At 47.1% G+C, this 15544-nt stretch overlaps 2 protein-coding genes across 4 annotated transcripts in view; one reads left to right on the top strand and one right to left on the bottom strand.

Moving 5' to 3' along the window:
* Window positions 1-15544, bottom strand: part of LOC126568426 (potassium voltage-gated channel protein Shaker) — a 416918-nt gene that overhangs the window by 357460 nt on the left and 43914 nt on the right. The window lies entirely within an intron of this gene.
* Window positions 3446-7655, top strand: LOC126567453 (uncharacterized). Its single transcript, XM_050223677.1, has 10 exons — window positions 3446-3493; window positions 3559-3608; window positions 3696-4140; window positions 4227-5064; window positions 5142-5276; window positions 5357-6153; window positions 6264-6323; window positions 6394-6998; window positions 7065-7389; window positions 7462-7655. The coding sequence occupies exons 1-10, from the start codon at window positions 3452-3454 to the stop codon at window positions 7627-7629; spliced, it is 3465 nt and encodes a 1154-aa protein (XP_050079634.1). The 5' UTR covers window positions 3446-3451; the 3' UTR covers window positions 7630-7655.

The following is a 15544-nucleotide window of genomic DNA, read 5'->3' as shown; positions in this document are numbered from 1 at the left end:
AGGTCGCACGCGCGTATATATGTGTGTGCGGTGGGCACGTTCGCCGAAAGCTATTATGCCACGATTCCATCGCTCGATTTAATGAGCGGGTATGGCGGTAGCGTTAGATATCTTATGATTCCCCATCACACATTTGCCCCCGGGAAGCACAGCATGGAGGCTTTATCGCAGCTCAAAACATGGCGTGGCGTGTTGCGCGTAGGGCGGAAGAAAATAGATTTACGTGCCAGGGGGGGAGGGGGGAGGGGAAAATGTTTGATAAGTCAAGGCGCTAACCGGAGCAGCCCGATCAACCTGCCCTTCATTGATGGAAGTCGGCAAAGTTTACTGATTTAATAATCTCACGGTCAAGTCTCGAACGGTTCGTGAGAAAACTGTTGGCGGCTCCTACCAGACTTCCCAAGACTGGCAATCATAATGCAAAAATTGTTTCGCGTCCGCCAATTCAACAGTTAGGTCAGAAATTCGGTGAAGACACGAAAGAAAACATTGATCATTTTCCGAAACGCGCACGTGCTGCAATGGGGCTTTTTTTTTTGGTAAAGAGGTTGAAAAACAATGCAAAACGCAAATAGGTGTTCAATAGTTTTTCGGTGGGGAGCTTTTATTGTTGTTGTTCGAAGCACAGTATTTCCGGGGTATGCCCGTGCGAAGGTTGTGCGATTTAGAGGTTTTACTGCTGCTTTTATCCGGTATAGGAGGTTTCCGGATCATTTGAAGAGGATCTCCAAGGTCACCAAACCATTAAGGCTCCCTGAGCAGCCAATTGGTGAAGCACTACTCAATAAACGCGCCACTCGGCCACAGCGTGCGGATTTTTATTTTTGGATTTGGTGCAGTTTTTCCGCGCCGCTGCCGTTTGCCGTTTGTTTCCAAATATTGACGTTTGCTGACGACAGCTAACGTGAAGTGTTGGATGAAGACATCCGAAATAGTTCGAGACTTCTCTTCTTGGCACAACGACCTACTAGGTCACGTTGGCAATCGAATGGTTTGCTAGACTTGCTAACTATTCGCGTAAGTTGGATGGTTACAGTCCTCACTACGGGGAAACGGTCAGGATAGGGTTTGAACCGATGTCCTAACCAGTTTGATATCTTACAAACTCTTAACGTCTGGACTTCACTAGGAGTTGAGAAATAAATTCACGAAGTTTTCTGATGAAGAGAAAACCATTTTGGTATAAGTTTGGTAACTTGTGATATACCTTTACTGCATACTCTACAGGCCTTCCGACTAATATATATTTAGCTGGAGGGACTACCATGCAACTCTTTAGGTCTTTAGTCCTTATAGTATCTCTCTTTAGATTTTTTTTGTTAACGAGTAGCGAAACGCCTGTGAATCTCGTCTTCTTTGTGTCGATAGCAATGACGTTTGTTACGAGTTCTCCTCCCGTTTGACGGTTGAACGTTCGCGCATGTGCCAGCATTAGTTCGAAAGAAGCTCTGCTGGCGGACGGGACAAATTCGCTCCGAAAGTGGATGTTTGCAGTCTGGGCGCTTACCGTCCGGATCGGGGTTTCCTTTCACAACAAATTGCAATCCCCGTTGTGTTAGAAGGCTTTGCGTTGGTTCTTATTTGGTGGTTAAGGATTGCATTTTTGTTGACTCAAATCTCGGTGTAATAAAGTGGTATATCTTCTGAAGGTGAGTAATGTGCATCGTTGGTTACCATCTGTTAGCCGTCCCGTTTGCTTTGTGTTGTAGTAAGACGTGCGTGTGTGTGTGAGGGAAAGAGAGAGAGAGAGAGAGTTGAATCGAGAAAGAAAAGAAAGAAAAGAGATGACTCAACCACACTACCATCAACCGAAGGCGTTGCGTTAGCGCCTTCCACCTTGTGAAACGTAAATAAATCCCACAAGTGTCGCTAGGACGCTGTCAAACGTTCTGCATCCTGGCCGTTGTTTGTGTGTAAGAGTAGGTGTTGTTTGGCGAGACGCATCTATGTGCTCTACGCAACAGTGGTTTCTAGTGCATTCTTCTTGTTCAGCAGTATTTTGATATCCTTTTGGATATCAGTATTGGTAGAGGTAGGTAAATGAAAAAAAAAAACCCAGCAGGCAGTATGTGTCAAAGGCAGGCAGTAGATACAAAGCAATGTAGGCAACACCTTTAGAATATCTTTGTCGTACATGTTTTAATTAAGCGTTGTGCCAGTATTCATGCTGAGGATGCTCAGGAAATTAAAGGACAACGGCTATGTCGGCTATGTCTGGTAGGATCAGGCGACCATGGTCTGGGAAAAGCTAGCAAAACCTGCTCTAAAGCCTTGCGGGAAACCCATCCGGAAAGAGGTACTTCCTCGCCTGAATGGGGAAAAAAGGCAAGACGTTGTGGGGGGGACGTCATATGCAACAAATATCAACCTCTCACATGCATGACGGCAGCCATAGTCGATTTGTGCGCATATACGCGTCTAACACGCGTGCGTTGGGTGGTGGTAGTGGTGTGCCGTGCTGGTAGCGAGACTACGTTGACCGAGTTGCATTAGACATCGCCAGCAGCAGGTAGTAGAACATTTAGCGTGTCTGCTACCACCTACCCATCAGCGAATTCTGATAGCGGCGATAGTGACGATTGTCTGCGAAAAAATATCGGGTCCTGTTGTAGGATTTGTCCTTTGCCATACACTGTTTCCAACGATGTGTGTTTGCGGTGTGTAAGTTTTCCTCTCTCTCCGTGTGTGTATGTATGTAAGAGTATGTGTGTACTTGTTTTAACTGCAATTGAAGGAAACTCTCATTGAGATTTAATGCAATGGAGGAGACCTGACACAATAGTCCTGTGTTGGATATCCTTCTTAAAGTCAATAGTGTCCAATTAGCTGTTTGGATATTAACTGTCAGCCCAGACTAACTACCTGAAGAGGTTGAAAAGATTGTGCATTCGCAAAAAAAAAAATCCATACACGGCATATCACACACAGATAAGAAAAGAGAACAACACATACACACATTCTTTGTTCCCTGTTTTGCAAGCCGCTCGTAACAGCCTACCATACGTCACCGGGAGCAAATATGTATGGTGGCGCGTTTCGCATCCCCGACTAATTCTCCCCCTGTCTGTCACTCCAGCATGTGCATTTGGTTGTGCTAATTAATGGGTTGCAAATATGCGAAAAATGTCCGACAAGGCCGCGGTACGTGGTAACTGCAGCCAGCTGGTGATGTGAAACCACGGTACATAATTATGTGCATCAGCAGGGTGGCTACCGGATCATCGGCTGCTACTGCTACTGCACATCGACGTAAACGCTGCTCCCATTTCTGGCTACGGCAGCCCAAAACCCCACGTACGTACGCGTATGGACGTGGCGAAACACGCGTGCTGAGCATATTTTGATGGAGAAGAAGCTGTGCGACCCAAGGTACTGAACCACACAGTACACGCGTTCCACGCGAATTTCTCGGGCAGAACAACGACTACTCCTCGGATCAACACACGACAGCATGACGGCTCACGAATCGTACGGATTCATCGGGACGTGGGAGGTAAGCGTTCTCGGTAACATCTGTTTGTGGCGTGTATTATTTACACGGCTCTGTGTACGTTTCAGATTGTGGAGTCGCATCTGGAAGGCACCACAGAGAAGCTGGGTCTCGAAGGGTATGTATGACACGGCGGCTAAACCACCATTTCTGACACTAACGTTCGGCTCACTACTGCTACCACCATCATGCATACCGTCCACAGCATCAAGTTCCGGCTGGACGAAATGGGGGACATTATCTGGTACAACGATCTAATCAACACGACCACAAACTCCCAGAATGGTAGTGCACGGGAGTCGCAGTACAGCAATCCACGGCTGAGCACGCTTAACGGGGCGGCCTTCTGTCCGATCAACGATTCGGCGGCCGTACTGTTCAGCTGCGAAACTTTCGAGGTGGTGGAGCTGTCGTCTAATGGCCCGGGACTCATCTTCGGTGCGTACACCGGGCATAGCATCGAGTTTCGCACCAACCATTACAATCCGGGCGAGCAGATGTCGTTGCGGTGTGATTGCTGGTGCGAGCTGCACTGTCAGCGCGTGAAGGAGGACCAGTCGGTCGGGCAGGAGGAACCGTTCACGCTGATCTCCGTGCTGGACGATGGCAACTTCTGTGATGTGACTCTCAAGAGTTGTGATAATGTAATCGTAAGTCGAACTGTTGTTGCCGTTTTTCTGTCTCCCAACGTCTGCTCGTACGCTGACGTCTCACTTTTCCTCCCAACTCCCTGTAGTACAACGTTCACTCGCCGATTCTGCGTTTGAATGGATTCGATTGCAGTAGTATGACGGCGGCCTCCACCTACCAACATCTCGCAAGCCGGTTCGAGTGTGCGGAGGCACAGGCACAACAGGTAGCGGCCGCCCATCCACCGTTGATGAAGGTTTCCTCGGTACCGTGCGCACGGGCCGTTCGCACCGGCAGCAACACGTACGGCCGTGGGTCGCCCGCAATGATGTGCAGCGTGAGTGCGAACGCCACCCCAAGCTTGCACCCGAGCGCGCACGCCAGCCCAACGATACTGAATCCCAACTTTCTCCTACCGCCAACGTCGCTCGACTCGTACAACCTGTCGCCGAAGCTGGTGGCCAACATATCGAACTCGTTCAACTGTCTGATGCCGACGGAAGCGAACGGTGCCGACGGTGCTAACACGTCCTCCATCTTTCTCGATGTGCCAAAGCGGACCGCTCATCAAACGTCTTCGTGTTCGGACTCGAACCTGCACATCGATCGGAACGTGTTCTTCTTCCCGGACGCGGTACCGGTAAGCTGTCGGGTGAAGTTTAAACCACCGTCGTCGCCGTTCCGTGCGCGGAGTCCCTCGCCGTTTCCGGTGACGACGCTCGATACGCCACCATCATCACCGTTGACGCCGCTGTCGGTGTTGAACAACATACCGGCGAAGATGCTGTCCACGATCCTGCACTGGCTGTACTGCGAGTGTTTGCCGGACCAGCTGGATGAGGAGACCTGCATACAGCTGATCAATATGTGCGAAAGTACGACACCGCTCAGCCGTATGAGCGAACCGTGCAAAAACTATCTGCGTAACATACAGCTCAAGAAATGTAAGTGGCGGTGGGTTTGGGGAAGGAGTTGGAGTTGACACATTTTTAATCCCCTTTTGTTGCTGTCATCTTGCCAGTTGTAATCGACATTATCAACGATCTGCACGATAGTCTGAACAACATGATACAGATGGTCAATCCGAGTACCATCTCGCACAGTCCCTGTGTTTTGTGTCAGGTGTTTAAGGAAGGCGTTAAAGAGTGTCTCACAGGTTAGTTGGGTTACCCATTTTTCTATTCTATTCTCGCACGACTACTTCCACTCTCCCTTGCTGTTTTGTTCCTCGCGCAGCATTCGTTAAGCTGCTCCAGTTCTGCAACATCTTCACTAAGGACGCTACAACCTTCACACGTCAGCAGAGGCATGAGATCATCAAGTACGTTCGAACCCGAATGCCAATCTATCTGTCGCAGGTGCATCAACTGCTGCAGAACGTTCACCTTGTCCTGGGCAGTCTGTCACCGGACGATCGGAACGATCTCGTTTCCTACCTGGTACCGGAAATTACCAGCGCCCTGGAGATACTAACCTCTGCCGTGTCCGAAATTAAACTCTCCCTGGAAGTGGTCTGCAAGGATCTGAAAAGCAGTCAGCAGGAGCAGCAACAGCAACAGCAGAAGCTGCACGAAACCTCCGTACAGCCTCAAGGACGTTCGCCCACCGGCAATCGTAGTGGTGGCTGTGGACGAAGCACCCAGTACGCATCGTTACCGGGCAACCGTACCGGTACCGAACGTGCGCGTAGTCACGGGCGTACCACAACCCCCACCACCACCATGCAGTCCCGGCTCGGACAGAGCACGTCCGAGTCCGACCTAAAGTTCTTCCTGTACATGTACGAGGTGAAGAAGATGCGTGATATTTACGGGCGTGTGACGAATGCGCTCGAGGTGCTACTACACAAGAAGAACACGTTTAACGAGATGAATCTGCTGCACCAGCATCAAACGGTGCGGCGTAATTTAGAACAGTTGGCGATGGAGGTACCGGCTGCGATCGGCCAGCTGGAGGAGCTTTGCGATACGATTGACGAGAAGATTGGCTGGAAGGAGTTTAAGTTTTGCTTCAAGTTTCTCACCAGTCAAGTGGTATGTGAAAAGGGTAGAGTAGTAGGAGTAGGACTCGCTTTTCCCAACACTAGTGGAGGGATGTTTTTCAGCTCTGTTTAACCCCTTGTTTGTCTCTCGCCTCGTTACAGAATGGTATTGTTTCAAAACTGCTCGAACACAAGTCTGCCCTAAACGACGCAATGTTCTATGTGAGTAGCTGCTTCCTCTGGTGCTGTCCTAAGCATTGACTTCACTAAATAAAATTATGTCACCTTGCAGATCTCCACTCTCGTGCAGAAGGAACAGTTTACCTGTGCACTCGTTGAGTTGGGTCTGCTAGACAAGCGTAGCGTCGAACCGGCCCTACTGCACGAGTGTGCTGCCCGGCGCAGTGCCGTACGTTCCAGCAGCCAGCGTCAGCTCGAATATGCTACCGTCAAGATGAATTTAGTGCAGAATCTTTGCGAATCGCCAACCGCATCGCACAGCAGCCTGTCGAAGAATGCGCTAAAGTTGCTACATTCGGGCCAGCTGGCGGACATGGAGTTTGAGGTGGTGGTGTCGCAGATGGATCAGCACCACGAAACGGTGACGCCGACGACGGCGGCCACGTCATCGTGCGACTTCAGCCCGGACGAGGGCCTATTGCTCAATGGTGCGAACGGCAAGGGTGCTAATGGAGGTGGTGGCGGTGGAGTTGGCAACGAAACCGCAACGGCTGTGAATGCTTCCAGTAGTACCGGTAGTAACGGTAGCCATGCTAAGGGTGGCAATACGCGTGGCGCCCAGTCGCACTGCTTCAAGGCACACCGTGTGATAGTGGCGGCACGGTGCGACTGGTTCAAGAAGGCGCTACTGTCCGGGATGCAGGAGGACATTAATCGGTAATCGGGTGCTTGCGCGTTGTACGCGGCAACGATAGTCTGACCCTTTGTACCTTCTCTTTGCAGTAAGATTATTATTTACGATACCTCACCGGTAATCTTCCGCCGGTTACTACTCTACCTGTACGGTGCACCAGTGGATCGGTCGGTTGGTGTTGATCAGCTGTGTGAGCTGATGCTGCTCGCCGATCGGTATTCGGTCGACAATCTGAAGGCTATCTGCGAGCAAACGTTGGTCGCATCGATCGACAGTGAATCGGTCATCTGTCTGTACGGCATCTCGGATCGGTTCAATGCGGCCGCACTGAAGGCACGGTGTCTGTCGTACCTGTCGCAGCACACCGAACTGACGCAGCTTGACATCTTCCAGGAACTGCCAGTGTATCTGCAGGTTTGTATGATGCCGTTTGTGGTCCTTGCAGTTTGATAATAACGTTCTGCGTTCTCTCTTTGTTGTTCACAGAACGAGGTGCAGGAGTTGATACGCTGGTGCGGACGTGCACCGGAACCGTGGTGCGATCGGGGACCGGACCGCTCCAGGTCGGATCGTGGCTCACGCCACAGTCTTAAGAGTCCGTCAAAAGCGTCCAAATCGTCACGGTCGCGCAAAACGTCACCATCCTTCATGTGACCGTGATGCCGTTACACTCAACCGAAAACACTTACTATAATGATTCATTGATTGCTGTGACTGTTAATCATCTGCCCTGTTGTACGTGAGCAGAAAGTAGGAGGCCGCACGATGTTGGGTAGATGTTTAATTATATACTAAACAAACAAAAACAAAACTAACATCTCCGGATAGTAAGTAAAAAATTCGATAAACAAACATGAAAAATCGATAACAACACATACATTTATAAACAGACACACGCACACACCTACAACAAGGGATTTACTTTAAGCGGCTTCTGTGGCTGTAGATAGTATTTGAAAATTTTGAACCAGAACCGACCTAATTACACCGGCTGTGCAGAGAATGTGAAGCTTCCCTTAACATCGTGGCGTGCGTGCGCGCGCTCAAACAGCTGTGGAAAAAAGTCATTCACACGACGCAGGTACACTTGAGGTTATGAAATCGTTGGAAACGTGATAGCGTTTTTGTTTGGGGATTTTGTTCTTTTTTTTCATTTTTGGGAAATTAAATAAGAAAAGAGGACAAAACATAATACACCCACCAGCGGCAGCAGTAGCAGCAGCATCCATTTGTCGACGGTTTTGCGATTTTACGATTATCGGTAGTTAGGTTAATGGTTAGGATAAAAGAAAAGCATTCTCTTTGAAGCAAGAAGCAAGGACAAGAGAGAGAGAGAGAGAGAGAGAGAGAGAGAGAGAGAGAGAGAAAGGGCAAGAGCGAGAAAACGGAAATGATCAATTGCGATAGGATGACAGCTAACAGAAATTCATTTGTTCAACGTACTGCACTAAATGGATTTAAAAACTAGTAAGTATTTGAGATATGTATAGATGTGTCTGTGTGTGTGTGTGTGTAAAGTGTACGTTGGCATGCCAGGATATGTGATCATTATTTAGTGGTTCATATTCGTTAAGCATTTCATTTAGTTTCGGTTAAATCGTTGTCTAATTCCTGATTAATTATAAATATCGCGCAAAGTGCATTCATTTAGGCGCATTTTTTAGGCGCACGTTTTTTTTTTCAAAATTAAATTATAGTACGCTCCTCTCTGTAAACGCATTGATGTTTAAATTAAGCGCAATCGTTTTAGTGGTATCTACTATTTGCTAAATAATTTCCCGGTCATGCAAAATGCATACATTTAGGCGCAAAAAACCTCATTGAAACATATTGCAGCGTTTTGCTCTCTTCAATCACAATGATTTCAATTTCAAAACGTTGATTGTTGTGTGTGTGTGTGTGTGTGTGTGTGTGTGTGTGTGTGTGTGTGTGTGTGTGTGTGTGTGAAAGCAATATTATTGCCAAGCACCAGGAATCGGGGTTCAATTACAATGCAGAAGAAAAAAACACACACACATATATAAAAAAGACCATTTCTGTGGGATTGCGCGAATGTGATGACGAATTAATCGTTTTTGACTGTAACACGGATAGGATAGTACCTTCAATAACTTCTACTATTACTACTAGTACTACTACTATTACTATCACTACAACTACTACTACCACGCGGTGCTATACGGTAGATTTGGCCGTTTAATGTTAGCACCCGTCCTGGTACGGTAATACCCTACTTAATCATACGTTTCCCTCTAGCTGTCTTGATCGAACCATGTCACGTCGGATGTACCATATCGTAAGAGCTGCTACTTTTTTTGTGGGTTTTGTTTAATTCTTTTGTTTGTGTCGAATATTGGAAAACAGTCTGTTTGTATGGGATTGTAGTTATTAGAAGCAAAAGAACTGTTGCTGTAGCTCACTGCTATCGGATTTGATGATTGTAGTTTTGTTTGTGCTTCAAAACGGATTGACTGATGAAAAACTGTATGAAGCTCAAGATGTAGCACGTAATAACCTACTGAAGAAAAAGTACGTAGCTTGCATCAACTATGTTTATTTTGTCCTTAAAGTTAATACGATTTATGGTGAATAAAATTTTATGTTGTGATCTTCCAAAAAACAGAAGTTTTAATATTTATGTAATGGCTGCAACAAATGGTTTGAATACTTATCATTGGAACATTGCCCTCAGAAATATTTCTGTGTTTTTTTTTAAATTAAAAGTGAAACAAAATTTAGAAAAAAAGTGTTGATTTTTTAGGAATTGAGCCTCAAGGTCTACCGAGCAGAACTGAGGGACAGTTTTGCATCTGCGAGCTGACAAGCTGACGTAACAAAGCGATAGGCCATTTTTGTCTAGGCAATAACAAGAATCAATTTACCGGAGAACAACACGTATCAGCTAACGACGAACTGTGCATTACTGTTCTAAAGTAAATAGCTGAAACCACCACCATTAACATTAGAAATCAATATACATACAACAGAAAACGACAAACAAACACAAACAACAAATATTATTAAAAACAAAACATAATAAAACTAATTATAAAATTCATAACAGATCGCAGATCGATCGCAAAAGAGAGAGAAAGAGAGAGAAAGCGAGAGAGATAAATTCTAAATTACATTAAAGTTGCTGTGAATGTATTATCAGAACCATGTGCAAATTGTTCTTCTTGTCTTTTTTTTTTTGTCAAACAAAACCAAAACATTTTTCACTCTTCACACACACACACACACATTGTTGATGTGAAACGCTGTTTAGGTTAAGAATACTTGTAAGTGAGTGAAATTATCGATGCGTCAATAAATACCTACATCTACTTAGTGGCGATGTTTTTGTTTTGCTTTCTTTCGATTTACTATTTTGAATTGTGTCAATAATTTTCTCGATGCTGAATGCCTAAGGAACGATCCAGATGAGATTTGAATCCCGGTTATGCCGTGGGCGAAGACCGGTTCGCCCTTACCATCAGCGTTAAAAAAATGTATTTTTTAAAATTGCAATAAATTCTTATGTACCAAAGTTTGCCTACTAGAGTGAAGTACTGGGCGCCTCCAGCGAGTTTCGACCCCATGGCTGCAATTAGCAGAATTAAGTCCTTAATTCTTTTTGTTTAACATTTTTGCCACTCTCCCAAATTTTTGATATCAGCCACATCGTTCTCTTCCTATTAGCAGTATCCACTTGATTCTTGCCCTTCGCAAAGATGCTTGGCACACGTGCGTGCAGGAACCGGGTAAGAAGTCCCAACTGCCAAGATGTCTCCCAGTGCTTAATGTAAACAGTACGGTTTGTATTTGTGGCGCATGAGCAATACGCATACCCATGGTAAACATCATAATATTACCAATTTCGTTACCATAGCTACAAAATCGGCAATTACTGTGTGCTGTAAGTGAATTGTACTGTCAGTGTAGAAATACGGTGCAACAGTGGGTACAGTAACTGCTAAGTGGGGATTTGTCATTTTTGACAGGATGGAATAAAAAAAAAAATGACAACCAAAATGAAAGCCTACTTCATATTTTTATAGAAAGTAATAGTGTTAACTAGTTAAAAAGGCTGAGAAAGTATAGCTAAATATCACCTCAAAAACTTATAAAGGATCCTTCCGCCCGAGAAACAGAATTTCTTCAAGGATCTTCCCCATAATGTCAAACTGTGGGATACGTGTGTCCTCCCAAATTACGAACGATTGTTGTGTTTTTTATTTCATTCTTTTTAGAGCTTCAAGGATGTCCACCCAAAATGATGTGCCTTTAAGGAACATCCCGGTGTGCTCCAAAAAATCTCCCAAACTCGTTTTGACATTTTCTACACCCAGAAGTCCCCATCATCTGTGCGTAGCAACTGTCACTGCTCTAGCGGCAGACAGATGGCATTTACCAGATGCAACTACAATCGAAAAACAAAACCCCCGGAAACCTGTGCACTGTTGCAAACGCACCAGCTTGCCCTGTTTTCTTGCAGCAACCACCGAGCCGAGATTCGCTCATCTTCACCCGGGAAGATGCTGTTCCTTCTCTTGCATTGCTTTTTTCTTCTCTTGAGTGTTTGCTTGCCTCTCCTTCGCTAGCTTCCACTGACTTCAGGAAAAATCGGTAGCAACTCAACGTACACACAGCCCCAACTGGCTGGAGATACCACGATGCAAGTCTCAAACACACACACACACACGGGCACGCAGCCAGGGCCATTCCGATGAGTATTGGAACCCGTATGGAACGCGTGCGCGAACATCCAAACAACCAAACGGGAGACAGGAAGTCGCACTCGGGGCACACTCTCCCCCATACGGAGGCATACATACACACACATGGATAGACAGAGAGAAAGAGAGAGAGAGAGAGAGGGAGAGAGAAAACTTCGAAAGAAACACATACACGCGCGGGATCGGTACGGTGGAACGTTTTTATAGTTTGTCTTCCAGCTCCAGTCATATCAAGACTTCCTCTGCGATGAGTTTACATAATCCGCACTAGGTTGCGCCCAATCGTAGCGGGGATTGTTTGTGTTACAGCTTTATTGTGTACCGTGTGTGACACAGCGGACTGGTGTACGTGCGTGCGTGTGTGTGTGTGTGTACGTTCGTGCGTGACTGCACGTACCGAACGGTGTCTGCATATTCTTCCCGGATTTTCCTGCCAAAGTACGTACAGGTGGCGTGTGGTGGCGGTGGTGTTCCGCACCAGCCCTGCCTGCTGGTTTTTGTGGTCTGTCAAACGCTCCTATTGTTTTCTTACCACGCCTCGTGGTGTGCAGTTGGCAGCAGGAGTCGGTCCGCTGCCGATGACTCTTGACCGTGCAAGAGTGCAACAGAACGAGATTCGAGAACACTTTTGTTGATGCGAAAAAGGGCAGGCAGCGTGCATGCGTACGTACGAGTGAGAGAGAGAGAGAGAGAGAGAGAGAGAGAGAGAGAAGCGTGTACGGTTCTTTAATAAGGGATGTTCACAAGTGATTCCTTGTGTGTTACGTAGGTTGCTCGGCATCGTTTGGTAATAGTAAGCTACCCCATCATCCACAGCCAGAACGTTGCTAACGCGCTTCTTGTTGTCATCGACGGCGAATCTTTCAACGTTCTTTACAACAACGATCAAGCTCCGAGGCGAGGCAGCAGTAGCTAACGCACATCACTTACCGGCCGAACGGATATCCCATGTGTGTGTATGTGTGAGTGTGTGTGAGTGTGTGTGCATGTGCGTATCATTTTCCGGTGCCAGCAGCAGTAGCCTCCAACACACATACCGATCAACCTACCCGACCCTTCGATCCCCAAAAAAAAACCGTCCAAAGGAACGTAATCGTAGGTGATCTGTGTCCTTTTGCGTGTCCTTTGCAATAAGGAACAGAGTGTGTATGTGTGTCTGCGTAAAAGAGAGAGAGAGAGTGTGTGTGTGTGGGAGAGAGAGAAAGCAAGGTAGCAGAGAGGAAGGAAGCAGATTGCTATTTTTTGCGACGTTACGTCTCGTCTTCCTGGCTAGCAAAGCGTAAACCAAAGCATTTTGGTTTGGCTGGAAAAGGAAATGCCCCACGAAATTGCCCATAAAGTAGCAGCAGTAGCGACAAATGTAGACACACGCCTCCGCTGTACGACCTTGCCGTTCCGGGGCTCGCAAAACCATCCATCAACGGCGAGGCTCAGGCCCGATTACGTCCCCCAAAACAAAGCGATAAAACAAAAACGATCCACCAGACCCGTGCGAGTTTTGTCTGGTGCTCGCACGGATTTGTTTTATTTTCCAAATTGTCATCTCGTTCGTCCCTAATCCCCGCTTTGCGTACGAGAATCCGGTAGCTTGGTTGCGTGATAAAAGGGCTAGCACGTCTTGCCTAACGCAAGACACGAAGAAGTCCGTACGTCAAGGTGCGTGAGGCGAGTTGCATGCGGCAAAATGGCTGTGGATGGGTTTCGGTGATTGGTTGGAGCATTATTTAATGTCTCCCTGGAAATGATTCTGGACGAATTTTGTTGTCGCGAGCTTCATACGCGCCCTCCGGTAGTCTCCATGTCGGCATGTCGGGCGTAGCAAACGGGCAGGTTAGATTGAGCGTGTCGAAGATGAGCTCCGAACAAAACGGTAGCCAGTTAGGAGCCGCTCGGCATGGCCGAATCCCGGCTTGGAGAGGGGCGAGGAGGAGGTGTCTGTGAAACCTGAAGAGGCCTAGCTATAATCTGGGCAAAATCACGAAGTGGCAATCGACCCTTTACCGCGGTGTGCACCGCGCGATTCCTCGTCCGTAGAGCTATGCTTGACTCGAGAGACTCTCTCTCTCTCTGTCTCTCTCTCGCTGCACGTCACTACATATGTGTGTCTCCCCAACGAAGAAAACGACGAATCCTGAGCTGTCTCCCTTGTTGGGTGTTAGTTGCGTTTACTTTTTTTTTGTATTTGTCTCCTCTTTTAACGTTCCGAAGCGTTCGGAAGTTTGACAGCTAGCCTAGCTCCGCAGATCTATTGCGCTCCGCACCATCAACATCGTCGTCTTCACCCGCGATCCAGGTTCCGTCCCGCGAAGTGGGAACGCGCGCGCACCGAATGCGTGGCCCTCACTTGTAGGTGCGACAGTCGCCGGACGGGAACCGTACGAAGGTGGGTGGTGGGCCAACTTTGTCAAGGAGGATGTCAAGGAGGCACATCAACATCTGCCGATTGCGAATGTGAAGTAGTGGAGGTTCCTCAAAACGAGCGAAGCAGAAGGTTAGATACAGATCTGGAGGAAGGAAAAAGAATCGCTTGGACGGAAAAGTGGGAGAGAAAGAGATAAGAAGAATGGGAAAGCGAGAAACTACCCATACCACTCTAACGTCGTCAATCTTGAAGTAGCAGGGAAAACAGAAAGAAGAGACCGTAATTGTAAAACTGTGGGAAGCGAAGGAAGATCAAGCGAAAGCCACAAGACCTACCCTAGAGCGCTGTGCTAAAACTGGGGGGGGGGGGGGATGGGTGGTTGAGAAAATCTGTTCTTTGATGAAGCGAACCACGATTCTCGTATGAATCGATGCGGCCAAGACCAAGGGTACACTACTATTGGGGAAGAGGGAGAAAAAAATGGGGCGAGAGATATTAAAACTGCTAAGAATTAGTAGAACCTAGATAAGAAGCATTTGTATTGGAGCGTGGGATAGATCGACAACAAAAAAATCGTAAGAATCCAACAGACTGGAAGGCATGGTAACGTCATTCAGTGCTTCACACTCAGTGTGTGTGTGTGTGTGTGCCTGCGTATATGCATGAGTTATCTGCTGTAGAAGTTACCACATTACCGGGAACCAATGTGATGATGGTAACTCTGCCTGTGATAGTCTTGAGTGTTTTAAATTCATATTCTACCAACTTCTTCCACGCTTGGCTCTAGAACTCTCACCAGATCTCGCTGCTCTAGCACATCAGTAGAACGGTTTATTGCCAGGCGGCTCGAGACATTCCTCAACCGTCGTATCTCGATTCCAACGGAGTTGCTTTATCGATATAACTTCACCAGAATTAGATACCGAACTTTATTGCACCGTAGTCTCTAATCCTAGGAAATATGTTTCGAGAAATCATCCACTTTTGCTTCCAATTTTTAATACTTTTTGAAATAGTAGGCTCTTTTAGTTTAAGTGGACACGCTTGAGATTGTGCGGCAATAGTCTCGGCGATATGTAGATTTTACAACACTATCTCGAATGTGCATACGACGCACGGTATTGTACATCAGCCGGGGTTTCCTCCGGGCATCTTCCCGGGGTGTGATCGTCTGGGAGGGTGAGTGTTTGTCCTAACCTTTCCCTTCTACCATAACCTCATTGTTTACGTAACCTGCTTCTTTCGCAATAAACTAGACCCGATCATCACCACGCGCTCGCGTGCATACGCGCGTGTGTGTGTGTGTGTGTGTGTAGTGGGAAGTTAGTGATGGTGGTGGTATTATTTCTTGCTCCCGAAGAAGATGCTGTTTGTTTTAGTTTGTTTTGCAGACAACTTGAAGTGTAGTCCACTTCAGGGGATCAGGCATGTTGTTTGTTTGGCAGCATCGAACAGCGAGCTGCTTCGAGATCAAGTGGATGCGATCGGA

Source organism: Anopheles maculipalpis, chromosome X, assembly GCF_943734695.1.
Source record: "Anopheles maculipalpis chromosome X, idAnoMacuDA_375_x, whole genome shotgun sequence".
In the NCBI taxonomy this organism is placed as follows: Eukaryota; Metazoa; Arthropoda; class Insecta; order Diptera; family Culicidae; genus Anopheles; species Anopheles maculipalpis.
The sequence above is the reverse complement of the archived record's forward strand: the minus strand, read 5'-3'. Positions and strand labels throughout refer to the sequence as shown.